The 17,880-nt window shown below is 42.8% G+C and overlaps 1 protein-coding gene across 1 annotated transcript in view; it reads left to right on the top strand.

Moving 5' to 3' along the window:
- Positions 1 to 17,880, top strand: part of LOC124805632 (head-specific guanylate cyclase-like) — a 498,299-nt gene that overhangs the window by 454,494 nt on the left and 25,925 nt on the right. Inside the window, exon 8 of the mRNA XM_047266199.1 lies at positions 6,837 to 6,975. Within this exon, the coding sequence (XP_047122155.1) occupies positions 6,837 to 6,975 (139 nt within the window). The remainder of the gene's footprint in view (positions 1 to 6,836; positions 6,976 to 17,880) is intronic.

Here is a 17,880-nt window from a genome sequence, read left to right as displayed (position 1 = left end):
GCAACGGCCTTTGGTTCAGCTCCTTTACGCCCACGTTGCTGGTTCAGATGCGTGGACGACATGTTCGCCATATGCCCTCATGGTGAAACCGAGCTACACACGTTTCGCGAATATTCGAACAATATGCACGGGAAGATACAGTTCACGCTCGAAGTAGAAAAGAATGGTGCAATTTCATTTCTAGACGTCGAAGTATACAGGATAACGGAGGTCACACTGGGGCACAGAGTATATCGCAAGCCTACACATACAGACAAGTATCTGCACGCCCAATCTTACCACCACCTAGCACAGAAGAACTCTGTCATCCATTCATTGGCAATCCGTGCGCAGCGCCTAAATGAGGCTCAAAACATCACACGTGAGCTTAAAAGGCTACGCACAACGTTTCTAGCCAATGGCTACAGCTATAAGTCGATCCACACAGCCTCGTCGACGAACACAAGTAAGAAAGATAAGCAAGTAATAGACGAACTGAAGCCAACAGCGCGCTGCAGGCGTTTACAAGGTGAAATGTGAATGTGGAGAGGCATACATCGGCGAGACTGGTAGGCCAATAGCAACGCACACTCTAGAACACGAGCGCTACATTTGTCTAGGGCAACACAACAAATCCGCAGTGGCAGAACATCAGCAAGACTGCGGAAAAGACATAAAATTCATTGCTGGCCGCTGGTGGCCGAGCGGTTCTGGCGCTACAGTCTGGAACCGCGCGACCGCTACGGTCGCAGGTTCGAATCCTGCCTCGGGCATGGGTGTGTGTGTTGTCCTTAGGTTAGTTAGGTTTAAGTAGTTCTAAGTTCTAGGGGACTTATGACCTCAGCAGTTGAGTCCCATAGTGCTCAGAGCCATTTGAACATAAAATTCAGCAAGCCCTGTGAGTTGACCAAGCAGCCAGTTATGACGAAACGCAAAATCATAGAGGCCATCGAAATACTTAAACACCCTAATAACATGAACAGGGAGGATGGACTCAAACTTGCCCCATCTTGGCTGCCAGCAACCAGAGCCTAAAAGACCGCACTGTCAACACTAAGCACGAGCACTATCGGCGAATAACTGCCGCCGTGCGGCCGACGTCCAGCGGTTGGTAAAGAGCAACCAACTTCTCATTCGACGGTGACCACCAATCATGGCACATAACACAAGATCCAATAGACAACAGAGGTTACGTTCTCCCTCCACCGCCATAACCTAGGAAAAATAAAGTGCCCTCTCCTTCTTCCTTATGTGGCCAATGAAACTAACTACCTTATTAAAATTATGACGTAATGGCATGCGCAGTGAAGAGTAACAACAAAACATAAAGGACACTGCATAGCTAGAACGCACCAATCGACCCAGAAGAAGGCCGCTGCAACCGTGGACGTAACGTTGATTTTTCTTCAGCAGCAGTATTTTTCTACATTATGACACAGTACCATACCCAGAAAACTTGTATGTCGACTGACTCTGGCCGCGGAAGCCTACGCAATTATATTCTCGTCTATCTCCCCCCCCCCCCCGCACGCCTCATTATGCCTGTCCTACACCATCTATCTGTATTCAACTCCTCCAGCCTCAACTACCTGTCAGTCTTCCCCTTCCCCTGTCTCTGTCCATCTCCTGCTACCCCCTACCCTTCTCCCTCTGTCCATCTGCTTGTACCCCTTCTGTCGGTCCATATTCTCGCTCCACCCTTCTGTTTGTTCATCCTTTCTCCTCTGTCCATCTCCTCTCTTCATCCTATCCCCTTTGCCTCTCTTTTCATACATTCCCGCCACCCCTCTCTCTGCCCAGTCCTTGTTCCCCTCTTCCTGTCCATCTCTTTCTCCCCCTCACGTTGTTCAGCTCCACTTCCTTCCTCTCTGTGTCCGTTTCCTACTGTTAACTTTCTCTGACCAACTCCTCCACCATCTGTCTGGTCATGCACTCTTCTTCCCTTGATCATTGGCCCGTTTCCTCCTCCCACCCCATCTTTCAATCATCTCCTCAACCTCTCTCTTTCTATCACCTCCTCCTGCCTCTACCTGCCCATCTCTTCCACCTACCCTATCTGTGTCCATGTTCTCCTGTTTCTTTTCTCTACCATATCCTCCTCTCCTCTCTTTCTGTCCATTTTACCCTCCTCTCTCTCTGTGTAACTCCTCCCCCATATCTTTGTCCATCTCGTCTTTCTCATTCTCTGTCTGTCCATCACTTTTCCCCCTCTTATTTCTTCATATTTTCACCCCCCACTCACACTCACACACCTACACACCAATAGGAGGCTGATGGTTTCAACCCCCACAGTATTTTTACTCGGACTGTAACTAACATGTGTATCAAATTTTATTGAAATTGTTCCAGATGTTTAGGATAAGCTTAAAACCTGTGGCTTTACACACATACGCAAATCTAAACTACGTTTCACACATATTTAACATATTTCACACGTATATGTACTCATATTTTTCGCGTATCACAAGTGAATTTTTCCCTGTACTTTCATTTTCATACATCTCAATGTTTATGACGTCATATTTCCTGAACTATATGTCCCGCAATGGCAGAAGTTTGCAGTTATTTCCAGTGGTATATGTGGCTACTGTCTGCATAATGTGTTGCGTATAGAGATCTTTGTAAAGAAGTGATAAATTAACACATCGTCGATAGTGCAGCAGTTTTTCACGCATCTCAGATTTTATGAATTCTTATCTCTTGTGTGTTTTATCTATGTGTCGTACAGCAATTTAACTGTGTAAAATTTAACGGCGTATGTGAATGCCACTTGAGCAAAGTGTTGCGAGAAATGTTTGTAGTAAAGAAGCAAAAAATTGAAAGTCACATATTATGCCTTCAGCTTTTCGCGCATCTCAGTAATCGATGTCCTATCTCCTGGATTACACGTCATAAAATAGGCCCATATTTAAGAAAGCACATTGGGCTATGTGTGCGAATACTTTCTGAGAAATTATTTGCCAATAGAGTTTGTTGTAAAACATCTTGCATGATGTGGAAGTTTTTCGTGCATCTCGATATTTGACATCACATCTCCTGGACTATGTCTCGTACAATTATATATTTTTGGAGATACATTCAGCGTTATATCGATGGTACGCAACGAAAGCCTCGTATCTCCATCTGTCTGCGAATACTTCTTGATTCCAGTAACTAGTAAAATTTTTGAAATTTGTGGGAAGATTCCATGGGACCAAACTGCTGAGGTCTTCAGTCCCTAGACTTATACACTACTTAATCTAACTTAAAGCAACTTAAGCTAAGGAGAACACAAACACCCATGCGCAGGGGAGGACTCGAACATCCGACAGGGGGAGCCGCACCCAGTAACCAGTAAATCCATTGTCAAAGAGAGATTTCAAAGTACAATGAATTCTGTAATCTGTCAATAAATAGACTCCCACTATGTAGCTATACATGCAGCATCATATTCAGCATAATTATATATATTTTTTAAGAAATCGTTTTTTCTTCATCTGTAAAATTTAACAAAATACAGTTACGAGGCTTTCATTGCCTACCATCCATATGTGGATACAATGTGGGAAATGTGTTGATAACAGAGTTAGTGGCAAGGAAGTAATAGATTTCAAGATCAAGCATGATGTGGCAGGTTTATTGCATAAACAGCAAAGATTTCTAATCGATAAACGATTTTACTTCCATAATTTTGTGGTGGTTGTCAGTCGGAAAAAGTGTCGTTAAGTTTCGATATAATGTGTACAGTTTGTTGCTGCATCAACAAAGTATGGATGTTCTTATGTTGTATACAGCAAATATTTTTTACCCCCAAACATTTTACACATAATTTCTAATATTAACGATACTTTTTCTCGTTGACGACTCTCACTAAATGATGAAAGTAAAAAGTTTGTCGCTTACTTCATTTTTGCTGCTGAAGCAGTAAAACTGCCAAATGAAGCATGATGTTTTAATTTACTACGTTTTTAGTATCAATTGTACTCATGACACATTTTGCAAGCAGATTTCACTTATACAACTGGGTGTACTTGGGAAATTGTACCATTGTACAGCACACAATCCAGAAGATATGAGGGAACGAGGAGATTGACAGATTAGGAGGAGGAGGAGATGGACTGGATGAGGGGGAGGCGGAGATAGAGTATGGGAGCTGGAGAAGGAGGACAGACAAAGGGTGTGGTGGAAATGGATAAAGACAGGGGGAAGCAGGATATGAAGACTGGAATAAATACGTACCCGGGGAACGCCGGATACTCAGTAACTAAATAAAATGAGTAAACTACTTTTTCACTTACTTCAGATAGCTATCTTCCGAATACCGGAGGGACCAATTACTTCGTGTCCCGTACAAGAAAATGACATATTGTAAGCAAAACATCACTAACTGTTATTTACTGCACAATCGCTCATTGCACGTGACCTATATTTTAGTATTTTATTGTTTACTACATGAGAAACGCTTCATGTGAAACGCACCTTATATCTGGCTCTCGGAGAAACCGTAGTTCACGCAAAGTTCTATTCGCACTGTCTGCGATGTGGGGCGTAAGAGACAATTGTGAAACATATAGCCCTGCAACATTACTCAGAAACGTTTATTGGCGCTCCAAGATTAACCCTCACCGCTGTCATGCTATTAAATAAATCTAAATAAAGGTCGACTGCCTCGCTTTGACCAGTACGGCAGGGATAAAAATTGTCACAAATCCTACATGAGTAATTAAAGCACAGTATGCAGCAGAAATGGGCCCTCAGAAGTCTACAAGGTCGAAAACAATGATGCCAGTGTAAATGATCAAGAGATTAATATGATCTATAGTGCAGGCTGTCTTTCACTGATATAAAAAATACATATATTACGTAAGTTTTAGTCAATTCGAAAACTGTTTCTGAAAATTTACATTTGGAGTAGTATTATCCCCTAAAGTTCGACAGCCACTTGGAACAGATTATTCGAGTGCTCAGGGAGTCGCAATATAAATATAGTGAGTATATTAACTAAAATAAAAATTATATTGTCAAGTGTAACTAGAATTACTTTGGAAAAATAGAAAAATTTTACAAAATTTTAACCAAATTGTTCATAAATGGTATTTATCAAGCAACATGCTGAAACGATTTTAGTTCAGTCCATTGCTACAATGGTTTCTGAAAGTAGCGAGGCCAAGTAACCAAATTTAAGTATGTCAACAAAGTACACTCCTGGAAATTGAAATAAGAACACCGTGAATTCATTGTCCCAGGAAGGGGAAACTTTATTGACACATTCCTGGGGTCAGATACATCACATGATCACACTGACAGAACCACAGGCACATAGACACAGGCAACAGAGCATGCACAATGTCGGCACTAGTACAGTGTATATCCACCTTTCGCAGCAATGCAGGCTGCTATTCTCCCATGGAGACGATCGTAGAGATGCTGGATGTAGTCCTGTGGAACGGCTTGCCATGCCATTTCCACCTGGCGCCTCAGTTGGACCAGCGTTCGTGCTGGACGTGCAGACCGCTTGAGACGACGCTTCATCCAGTCCCAAACATACTCAATGGGGGACAGATCCGGAGATCTTGCTGGCCAGGGTAGTTGACTTACACCTTCTAGAGCACGTTGGGTGGCACGGGATACATGCGGACGTGCATTGTCCTGTTGGAACAGCAAGTTCCCTTGCCGGTCTAGGAATGGTAGAACGATGGGTTCGATGACGGTTTGTATGTACCGTGCACTATTCAGTGTCCCCTCGACGATCACCAGTGGTGTACGGCCAGTGTAGGAGATCGCTCCCCACACCATGATGCCGGGTGTTGGCCCTGTGCGCCTCGGTCGTATGCAGTCCTGATTGTGGCGCTCACCTGCACGGCGCCAAACACGCATACGACCATCATTGGCACCAAGGCAGAAGCGACTCTCATCGCTGAAGACGACACGTCTCCATTCGTCCCTCCGTTCACGCCTGTCGCGACACCACTGGAGGCGCGCTGCACGATGTTGGGGCGTGAGCGGAAGACGGCCTAACGGTGTGCGGGACCGTAGCCCAGCTTCATGGAGACGGTTGCGAATGGTCCTCGCCGATACCCCAGGAGCAACAGTGTCCCTAATTTGCTGGGAAGTGGCGGTGCGGTCCCCTACGGCACTGCGTAGGATCCTACGGTCTTGGCGAGCATCCGTGCGTCGCTGCGGTCCGGTCCCAGGTCGACGGGCACGTGCACCTTCCGCCGACCACTGGCGACAACATCGATGTACTGTGGAGACCTCACGCCCCACGTGTTGAGCAATTCGGCGGTACGTCCACCCGGCCTCCCGCAAGCCCACTATACGCCCTCACTCAAAGTCCGTCAACTGCACATACGGTTCACGTCCACGCTGTCGCGGCATGCTACCAGTGTTAAAGACTGCGATGGAGCTCCGTATGCCACGGCAAACTGGCTGACACTGACGGCGGCGGTGCACAAATGCTGCGCAGCTAGCGCCATTCGACGGCCAACACCGCGGTTACTGGTGTGTCCACTGTGCCGTGCGTGTGATCATTGCTTGTACAGCCCTCTCGCAGTGTCCGGAGCAAGTATGGTGGGTCTGACACACCGGTGTCAATGTGTTCTTTTTTCCATTTCCAGGAGTGTACATTCCAACTACTCTTAAAAAGGACCGGCGCATTATCTCCTGGATGCACACATCAGAATCCGTTGCCAGATAAACTGGCTCTGTTATTCACAACAGAGAACAGGACGAGGCCAGAAATGATACTTTACGCATAAAGTGTACTATTTATTATGGCTAGGACTGTAATTCTTTTCTCGTCGTAAGCATATGATAGTGCTTTGGTCGGTTGTTGGCCACGATGCTACAGAGCATAAATGGTTGCGTGTGTGTTGCAGGACGGACTGCGCCGGCGCATGGACAAGCTGAAGAGCAGCATCGAGGAGGCGAACCTGGCGGTGGACAAGGAGCGAGAGAAGAACGTCAGCTTGCTGCACCTCATCTTCCCTCCACACATCGCGCGCCGCCTCTGGCTGGGTGAGCGTTCTGCATTAGCTCTCTGTACCAGCTTTGCACTCACGTGACCAACAGCGGGGACAATATTCCCTCTGATCTCTTGCGTACAGCGGCCACACGTGGTGTGGAAGTGTGCTGTTGCGTACTCTTGTCTGACTGATAGCAGAAATAACCAAAAAAATATCATGAACTCACATATACCTGGCAGTACCAAAGTGCAGTTTGGCAACGTTGTGTGAAGCTATTAGAAAAAATAAAGATATGGTGCATAAAAATTTTTTCGTATAGTCACGTGACTTGAGCGTAACTCATAGGTGAGTACTTTGAAAACAGTGTGATATATATATATATATATATATATATATATATATATATATATATATATATATATTAAATATAATAAAAACTGATACTTAAAGGACATATTAATCAAGCACATTTCAGCAACAGTGACGCTTTACGCAATTGTATATAAAATATGAATAATATAATGACAATAACTGTGCGCTGTGTATTTTCGTTCTTGTTTACATGTATTAAAAAACTGCGCAAAAATTATCGAAAATATCTGAGGTTTAAGTAACTGCCTTAGCTTTAATGAAGAGGAATGGAAATGCATCGAAGACTTACTGTAAGGTAGAAAGTTGGACGGGGAAAGCCATGAGTCTACCTACAAAACAAATATTTCTTATTGTAAGGTAAACAGGAAGAGGGAGAAGAAAATGAGCCTACTTACGAAATAACCATACATGCGTTAAATGTAAATGTAGTGTGACTAGGGCATCCCGTCGGGTAGACCGTTCGCCGGGGTGCAAGTCTTACGATTTGACGCCACTTCGGCGAATTACGCTCGTTATTTTTGTAAGTTAAGGCATGAATGATCCGCTGATCATTAACATAAAGACAGAATTAGGACACAGTTTGCCTTCAGTATGTTTGTATTGTGTAACGTATCTTTCATCCTGAAACATATTACCTCACCACTGTTATCGCTATTTCGGAAGCAGAGTCCTTTTCTGCCCTCCTCCCCTCCTCCCTCTCCACACACACACACACACCCACACACCCGCCCACCCTCCCACCCGCCCACACACACACACACACACACACACACACACACACACACACACACACACACATACACACAAACACACATTTTACCTACGAGTAAGAGTCTTACATGTATTTCTCGTGTTCATTAAAACGAAGGCAATATCTTAAAGTCTCAGATGTGTTTAGTAATTTTACACTGGCATTTTGTTTCTTTAAGCATGTAAGTAAAAAAATGAAATATACTAAGCACAGTTGCATTCACTAAGTTAACTACATGTGTTTTTTTTCTTCTATTGTATAATGCAACATTCATGGGAAAATTTATTTCTCTTACGTAGTTACGGTTATTTCTAACTAGCGCCCTTTTTTCCTTTTTTGAACTTGGAATAAGAATCTTCAGTATTGATATATTTATTCATTAGAATGAAAGCAAATTCAATAAAGTTTCACATATGTCCGGTAATTTTGCACTGACTTCTTAATTAAAAAAATATACTATTGTGTAGCGCATCATTCATGCTCGAAGTCTGAAATATTATTAATTTCCTTTATCGAATTATAAACTGAGAGATTGTTTTCCACTGTTTTAATATACTCAGCTATGACTTACGCACATGTCACATGACTACACGACAAATTTTTTTCCCACTTCACATCTTTGTTTTTTATGTTAGTTTCAACAACATTGACAAATTGCACTTTGTAAAATCATTGTACTGTTGTTGTCTTTTTGTTCCAACATAGATCTGAAGATTATCTGCACCGCAGATGGAAACCGACTGTCGTTGATAATAAGTTGTGATCCAGACGGCGTTTGTTTATTTATGTCTCCTGCTACTGCCTTCTCCAGGAATATTAGCAGTGTGACGCAGCGCATCTCCAATATTTTGCAAAAACAGACATAATGTCTTATAGGAAACAGCAATCAGTGATTTTATAATGTTACTTAAAATCCGTCTTGACCGGTTTCGGTTCATTCAGAACCATATTCAGATCTGTAAAAATAATTATACTAATTTACTATTTCACGAAAGCAAATCTTTTTCATCCTATCTAATCAACATCAAATGTACCAGAACGTACCTGATATTTCAGTTACAGGAGTAACCCGTCGAAATCCAGCCACTTTCACATGCTACGTCACATAAAATTGGCTGGCAGAGTGCCCGTCATTTATATTAATTATAACACTATTACCGACAGGTGGCGTCTGGTACATTTGTTACATTCCATTTGCACATACTGTTTTCAGTAGATCTTTTTTATATTAAAAATATTTAATTAAAATATGTAGATGTCAAAGCTAAAATCTGTACTTGTCAGGATTAAAAAACAGTAAAATTATCATTTTTATACGATCTAAAAGGCATAGGGCGATTTATATATCTATGGTGCTGGTGTGAACTTGTTTTCTTCTACGATCTGCTTCCGTGGTTCCCGCCATTTTGGTGTTGTGCCGCGGTCTGCTCAGTCGTCTGCTGTCCATCGCCAATAACTTAACAACACCCTACATTTTAGGCCGGTCATAATAAATATATTCTAGCAATCCAGATAAACAAGAATGATACCATTAATTATAACCTATCGGTCCCTTTCGACCCTCAGCAGAACTACTCTCTTTGCATATGTCTGACCTCTCCAGCCAGGGGCCGAGACGCTGTCTTCGATGTATATGTTTCTGCTTGGTTCACAATGTGAATCTGTTACACCAACAAGATTCGTTCAAGAATTCCAAATTCTATATTTCGTGTAAGGCCTCACCGACCGACATTGATACCTCTCCTCAGTACCGCGCTCCGAGAAGAATGGGCTGCCATTCCCCAAGAAACCTTCCCGCAACTGATTGAACGTATTCCTGAGAGAGTGGAAGGTGTCATCAAGGCTAAGTGTGGGACAAAACCACATTGAATTCCAGCATTACCGATGGAGGGCGCCATGAACTTGTAAATCATTTTCAGCCACGAGTCGGATGGCTTTTGATCCCATAGTGTATGTTAATTAATATACAGGATGTTCAAGGATTTTGTATCAACCGTGTAGGGGCGGTAAATCACATCATGGGTCACATATTTTGTTGGATAGAAAATATTCACTTTCTCTTCCCAGCAATGCCTGACTTGTTTTATATCAGTTACACCCCTGAGGCGCAGTAGGTATAGCCACTCTGCTTAGTGCATGTGCTATGTCATCTGCTCTGTTTATTTATTTATTTATTTATTTATTTATTGTTCCGTGGGACCACATTTAGGAGAAGTCTCCATGGTCATGGAACGAGTCAATACATGAAATTATAACACGATTGTAGAAACACATAAAATGAAACAAGTCGTTAGTTTAAATAAAGAAAATCAAGAATGTAACACTGGAATTTGCTTAATTTTTTATCTCTTCCAGGAGCTCCTCGACAGAATAGAAGGAGTGAGCCATGAGGAAACTCTTCAGTTTAGACTTAAAAGTGTTTGGGCTACTGCTAAGATTTTTGAGTTCTTGTGGTAGCTTATTGAAAATGGATGCAGCAGAATACTGCACTCCTTTCTGCACAAGAGTCAAGGAAGTGCATTCCACATGCAGATTTGATTTCTGCCTAGTATTAACTGAGTGAAAGCTGCTAACTCTTGGGAATAAGCTAATATTGCTAACAACAAACGACATTAAAGAAAATACATACTGTGAGGGCAATGTCAAAATTCCCAGACTATTGAATAGGGGTCGACAAGAGGTTTTCGAACTTACACCATACATAGCTCGAACAGCCCGTTTTTGAGCCAAAAATACCCTTTTTGAATCAGAAGAATTACCCCAAAAAATAATACCATATGACATAAGCGTATGAAAATATGCGAAGTATACTACTTTTCGTGTTGAAATGTCACTTATTTCAGATACTGTTCTAATGGTAAATAAAGCGGCATTTAGTTTCTGAACAAGATCCTGAACATGGGCTTTCCACAACAGCTTACTATCTATCCGTACGCCTAGGAACTTGAACTGTTCCGTCTCGCTTATAACATGCCCATTCTGTCTGATTAAAATGTCAGTTCTTGTTGAATTGTGGGTTAGAAACTGTAAAAACTGAGTCTTACTGTGATTTAGCATCAAATTATTTTCCACAAGCCACGAACTTACTTCATGAACTACATTATTTGATAATGTTTCAATATTACACACAAGATCCTTCACTACCAAGGTGGTGTCATCAGCAAACAGAAATATTTTTGAATCACCTGTAATACTAGAAGGCATATCATTTACATAAATAAGGAACAGCAGTGGCCCCAGCACCGACCCTTGGGGAACGCCCCATTTAACAGTGCCCCATTGGGACTGTATGAAGCGGGATTCAGTTCCGCGTTGTGGCCCTAGTAGGGCCAATCGATCTCGACCCACCCCATTTCACGTTCCGCCAACGGCGTCAATGGACGCGATGTGGAGTGCCTTGTGTTCTGTTGAGGAGCAATTCGGGGATGGCGATTCATCTTTCAACACTATCGAGCACCCGTTCATAAAGCACAGCCTGTGGCGGAGTGGTTACACGACAATAACATCCCTGTGACGGACTGGCCTGCACAGAGTTATGACGTGAATCCTGTTTAACACCTTTGTGACGTTTCGGAACGCCGACTTCTTGCTAGGCCTCACCGACCGACATCGATATATCTCCTCAGTGCAGCGCTCTTTGAAGAATGGGCTGCCATTCCCCAAGGAAACTTCTAGCACCTGACTGAACGTATGCCTGCGAGATGGGAAGCTGTCATCAAGGCTAAGGGTGGGACGAAACCACATTGAATTCCAGCATTATCGATGGAGGACGCCACGAAATTATAAATCATTTACAGCCAGGTGTCCAGATACTTTTGATCCCATAGTGTGTGTTATTTAAATATACAGGATGAGTTAAAGCCTTTGCATCAACCGTGTAGGGGCGATAAATCACATCGTGGGTAACATTTTATTGGTTAGAAAATGTTCACTGTCTCTTCCCAGCAATGCCGGGCTTGTTTTGTATCAGGTACGCCCCTGAGGTGCAATAGGTATAGCCACTTTTCTGGGTGCATAAGCTTTGAGTGTAGCCTAAAATCGAATCATCTGCTCTCTATGAAACGGGGTTGAAATCCCCTAAAAGGGCCAATCGATCCCGAACCACCCCATTTCATGTTCCGCCAATGGCGTCAATGGACGCGATGTGGAGAGCCTTGTGTTCTGTACATCACTCACTCTATAATGTAAGAATGTAGATCCAGATAAAATGAAAGTCCCTGATTCGTTCCTAAAATTAGTTTTTCCTGAGGAATACTCATTTTTTTAAAAAAAAAATCTCCCTGTGAGTTTACTTGTGTAGGTAATATGCAGCACACACTGATAGTAGACCCTGATGGTTCGGTGAAATCTCATCGTCCCGTGCAAGGGAAACACGACTCTCTATATGCATCTATATGAGCACTAATTCCTCTTACAGTCATTGTCCTTACTTGAAATGTGCTTTAGCAGCAGCAGCAGCAGTCACTTCCAAATGCCAGATTTCTAAATTTTCTCAATCGATTCTTCGAAAGAATTGTCACCTCCCCTCCATGGATTCCCATCTCCGTAATACTTGCGTGTTTTTGAACCTACAAGTACAAAATCTAGCAGCTCGCCTCAGAATTGCTTTGACGTCTTCCTTTAATCTAATCTGGCGCAGACGCCAAGCAGTACTCAAGGATGGGTCACTCTAGAGCCCTCTATGCGGTCTCCTGTACAGATGAATCACACTTCTCTAAATTTCTTCCAATAAATCGAAGTCCACCATTCGCCTCCCGTACTACAGTCCTTAGACTCTCGTTCCATTGCATATCGCTCTAGGTATTTAATCGGCGTGACTGTGTCAGGCAGCATCCTATTGCCCCTGTATTCGAGCATTTTAGGTTTGTTTTCCTACTTACCTGCGTTAACTTGCGTTTCCTTTTTACATATAGAGCTAGCTGCCATTTATCAAGCCATTTGCAAATATTGTCGGAGTCATCCTGCATGCTGCTAGAGTCACTTAAAGACGACTATTTCCCGTACACCACAGCATCCTCGGCAAAGGGTAGTAGATTGCTGCTCACTCTGTCCGCCAAAACATTTAGGTGTACATATATAGAAAACAACTGCGGTCCCGTCACACTTCCCTGGGGCATACCTGGCGTTACTTTGTCTCTGATGAACATTTGCCAGTGTCACAACACATTGAGTTATGCTACATAAGACGTTTCCTGTTTCCGAGTGGAACAGAAAATAAAATGACTAGTTGTGGTGAGAGGCACCCACATGCCTTGCTATACTGTGGCATCAAGCAGTCAGGCCTGCGAGATGAGTGGTCTGCCAAGCGAGTCGGCTCATTCTTATTTATCGAGTAACATGAACTCTAGTACTCACAATTAAGTTACAAGTGGTTCTCCTGTTTGAATATTACGCAACGGAAACGAAAACTCACGTCTGACTATTAGTAATTTACACAAATCTGACTGTTCACTACGCACTGGCAATACCACATTTTCTTTCTTATTTAACGGCTTTGATCAAAACGTGGCCATCGCACTGAATATGAATGGCGCACACATCATAAATCCTGGGTATCATGACAACATACTAGTCGAAGGAAAAAGCCACCAATCTTTTTCTTTTTACTGTCTTATTTATTCCGATAAATTCTATAACCTAAACACAAATTCTATAACCTACAACAATAACACATGAGAAATTCCGCCCAGTGGGCATGGCTTTACATTGGTGAATCTCTATGTTATGGTCTCGTAATCATTTAACGCTACAGTGCACTTTCTGGATAGGATGGTGGATCTTTGGCTATATCTCACAGTTCGACTCTCACACCCATCATCACGAAAATTTTCTCCAGACCGAGTGGAACAAAAAGGAAAATGCATAACCCACTGCCTCTGAAACTATCTTGTTACTCTCCCATGCCAACCACACATACTTAAATTTCATGAAATACATTACACTGGCAACATACAATACAAAGAATAGTCACAACGTTATAATCACATCACTTTCAGCTTTCCCACTTTCCCAGTTTCACACGACACTGCCGCACTTCGTAACTTTTCTTTCCTACTATGAACTCTGGAGGATATATGCACGTCTTCCTGTGCAGTGCAAGCCAAGTGGCGTTGCTGGATAGACAGCTGACTCACCTTGCTTCTCTCTGAGAGGATTATAGTTTGAATCAAACGTCACACGGAAACATAACACGCAAAGTAATATTAAGGACATATTCATCACACACAGGCGAGTCCTCAACTGATACCGTCGACGAGTACTTCTCTTTATCCTTTTTACTCATACACAGATTGAGACTCACACAGTACTCACCACGTGGAAGTACTCGTCTCTACTTTCAAGTCCTGCACACGCCATTTCTTAAATATTTCCAACTTATAGTACACACGCTAGTAATTCAGCTTAACTTAAGCACTTGGAAGTATTTCAACTTATTGCTACACGTGGTTTCATTGTGACCGTTGGTCACTTCCGAAGATTACTACCATCCCCTTAATATTACCTGCCTGACATTTAATTCTCCCCACAAAAGTTCCTGAAATAGAGAAATTATTATTCCAAACTACTCTTAAGTATTTCACATGCATACCATGTCTCCACTCTTTTGTCTTTACGGAGCACACCTAAGACAGGCCTTACCAACACTAGATCCAGCGGAAGAGTGCTGAAACATGGCCGATCTCGCACCTCTTCCAAGGTGGGGAGCACCATGCTACCGTATTGGCCAGCCACATTTCAGGCGCTCATAGCTCAGGTAAATTTCATCTCTTTGGTTCCACCAAAGGTGACCAAAGGACCGTCTCAAAGATGATCATATATTGCACATTCACTATCTGTGGTTAGCAGACGACCATACATTCATTCGTTTCGCAGATCTCACGAAATTGGATGTAGGGATTTATTTTGTGGGAGTGCACATGTGATCAATTAAATAAATAAATTGTCATACACTGGTATCCGGCTTCGGTGTATTAAGTGAAATTGAGTTATTATTACAAAAAATATGTTGTTCTGAGAAGAATAACGAAGAAGTTTTACCTATTTTAAATGTCGGGCGGTACTGTACCCTTTCAGTGGTACAGGGTCGCTTCCAGCACCGTACGGTACTTTCGCTTCCTGAGTACATGTATTGGTACTAAAGAAAGTCTAATGTCCCCGGGAAGCGCCAGCGAATATATTGTTCCGAACAAAAGTTGTTCCCAATGTCACGATTTTTATTACAGCTAGATGTTCGCTGCAAAGCTTTGAAACACGCTGTACAACTCTGTACAACTACTGCCACCGTTGACTCGAACGAGACTAACGTTCCCTACTCGCCACCGATTAAAAGAACAATGCCGCCTTAGTGGCGTATATATGCAAACATGGAAGCTCGCGATATCTGAGACAGACAATGCACTCAAGAAGTTGATTTGACACTGTCCAGTCCAAGGTAAACAGCAATCCAAATATGTATAGCAAAAATGTCAACACTGCCCGAACATATTGTCACGTGTCAGGAACATAGTGTCTAGTTATGTCTTTTGTTGACGAACATGAAATGTTTCTTTATTTCGTGTTTACTACAACATCAGTTATACACGGTGTGTCAGAAGTTGGTAAGTGTTTAAGGAAATGGCGAGAACGATCATTCGAACACAAGTATACCGAAATGGGCTCCAAAATACATGTCTTTACCCTAGATTACTAAATACCCGAAACATTTACGACAGGAGTATAGTATAAAACAGGAAATTTTGTACTTACTTTGGTACCTAACTTAGCACTGGCGCTCTAATAACTGTTATTACCTAATACATAGCCTATAAATTATTATTTCGTGTAAATGAAATTTCAGTAGTAAAATTTTACGATGGTTTAGTAGCATTGTAACATTCCCCCCCCCCCCCTTTAGTGTTTTACAGTTTTGAGCCATCAGCATTTCTTCGTCTTTGATACTGTGAAACAGATATCTTCCACCACATGCTCTTTACTTCCATATATTGTGAGCTGGTACTAAGGATCAAGCTAGCAGAAAATATGAAGGAAACATGGGCTCTAATATGCATACCTTAAAAACTTGTTCTTCTTCGCTAATGGGAAACATCTCTTCTACTGAAGAAGTGCTGATAGCTCTTGAAGTATGCATTTCCACTAGAGGAAGCTGTCGAAATTAGACTTAGCGATAATAACTTTAACAGAGACAACGGCTATGCACGTAGCAACACCTGGGAGATTGCACTGGATAAAGAAAAATCGCAGAGGATAACTTCCCCCCCCTTTACCTCCTGATTCAAGGGATTGCGCTGCAAGCAGCGCTGGATAGAAACTACATCTATGGAAGTAGAGGGCACCACTTCACTACGCGCCATATCGCCGTTGCTATGACGTACTCCAGCCAATCAGAAGCCGTCCTCTGCATATAAAATAGGAGCCTCGCTAGTTTACGACAGTCAGTTTTAACCCTGACGACGACCATGGAGGTAGTGGTCGAAAGCTTGAAGTTTTATCCTGAATTGACGTGGCATGTACACCGAGAGATTTTTATCCAAGAAATACGTCGCGACAGACTTCGTAGCCAATTTTACTAGAGCTGGTTTCCATTTTTCTGGACGGTACTAGACCCAAAATATGGAAAGCAAAGGGCTTGTGGAGAGATTTGTTTCATAGTACTGAAAATGAAGAAGTGTTCATAGCTCTTAAGATAATGCATTTTGAGCTCACGTTTACTACACTTCCATGCTTCGAATCATCGTTTCTGTCATACCTCTGAATACTGACGTTGCACTGCCAAGGTGGAAAATGGAATTATGTTTCAGTAGTGGCAAGCAGTTTATCAGCGATATCTTCAAGTTGAGAAATGGTACCCGTGTTTAAATTTTCATCTTGGTCAAATGTTTATGACATTAGCGCCGGCGCCCTGTTGTACATGCGGGGCACATTTGAGTTAGAAGCAGACCACGCTGCTGCTCACAGCCCCATTTGTCTGCGTTGTGTGGTGGCAGAGGGCTGCGAGTTTCATGCTGATGAGGGCGCGCCGAGGCGCTCATTTCTTATGCTGGCCGCCGCCACGAGGGACTTCTTTCTCACCTCGTCCTAGCCCCCCTGTGTGGGCGCGCGGACAGCTCCTCTGTGGGCCGTCACATTAACCAGCTCCGTGGGCCGTCGCCGGCCTGCGCATGAAAATAACGGACGCAAGTTCCTTGTGGAATTTTAAGAGCGTAGTGATTCATATATGGATCGTAAAAGTCACTGACGAAGTTACACTCGCACACTGATTGCGTAAGAACGGCTCGTCCGTGTAACTGGAAAAAAATATCGTACATTAACAATGTAAATCAGCTCGGTCATAAATTTTCATTGCAAGCACCAATTCTCATGTCCCGCTTAAGCTTTCGGTAAAGATAATCCATCCCAAATGTATCATGAAATTATTGCCTTATATTTAGGTTCAAATGACTCTGAGCACTATGGGACTCAACTTCTGTGGTCATTACTCCCCTATAACTTAGAACTAGTTAAACCTAACTAACTTAAGGACATCACACACATCCATGCCCGAGGCAGGATTCGAACCTGCGACCGTAGCGGTCACGCGGTTCCAGATTGCAGCGCCTAGAACCGCACGGCCACTTCGGCCGGCTTATATTTAGGTCTTGGTATGATCATCAACCGTTTTTCCTTTCTCAAACGACATTTTCACTACACATCTCACCTTCTCGACTGTATGGGACATCTCTGGAAAGACGATTATTGATAGTATGACGATTACATGTTTCATTTTATGACTGTACTGTCTCTTCTTCGTTGATTTCCGGCTTCCAATTCATGTTTTATGTCCAAGACATTACCTCC

This window comes from Schistocerca piceifrons, chromosome 7 (assembly GCF_021461385.2).
Source record: "Schistocerca piceifrons isolate TAMUIC-IGC-003096 chromosome 7, iqSchPice1.1, whole genome shotgun sequence".
NCBI classification, from domain to species: Eukaryota; Metazoa; Arthropoda; class Insecta; order Orthoptera; family Acrididae; genus Schistocerca; species Schistocerca piceifrons.
Note: the sequence above shows the minus strand (reverse complement) of the source record. Positions and strands in the feature narration are given on the sequence as shown.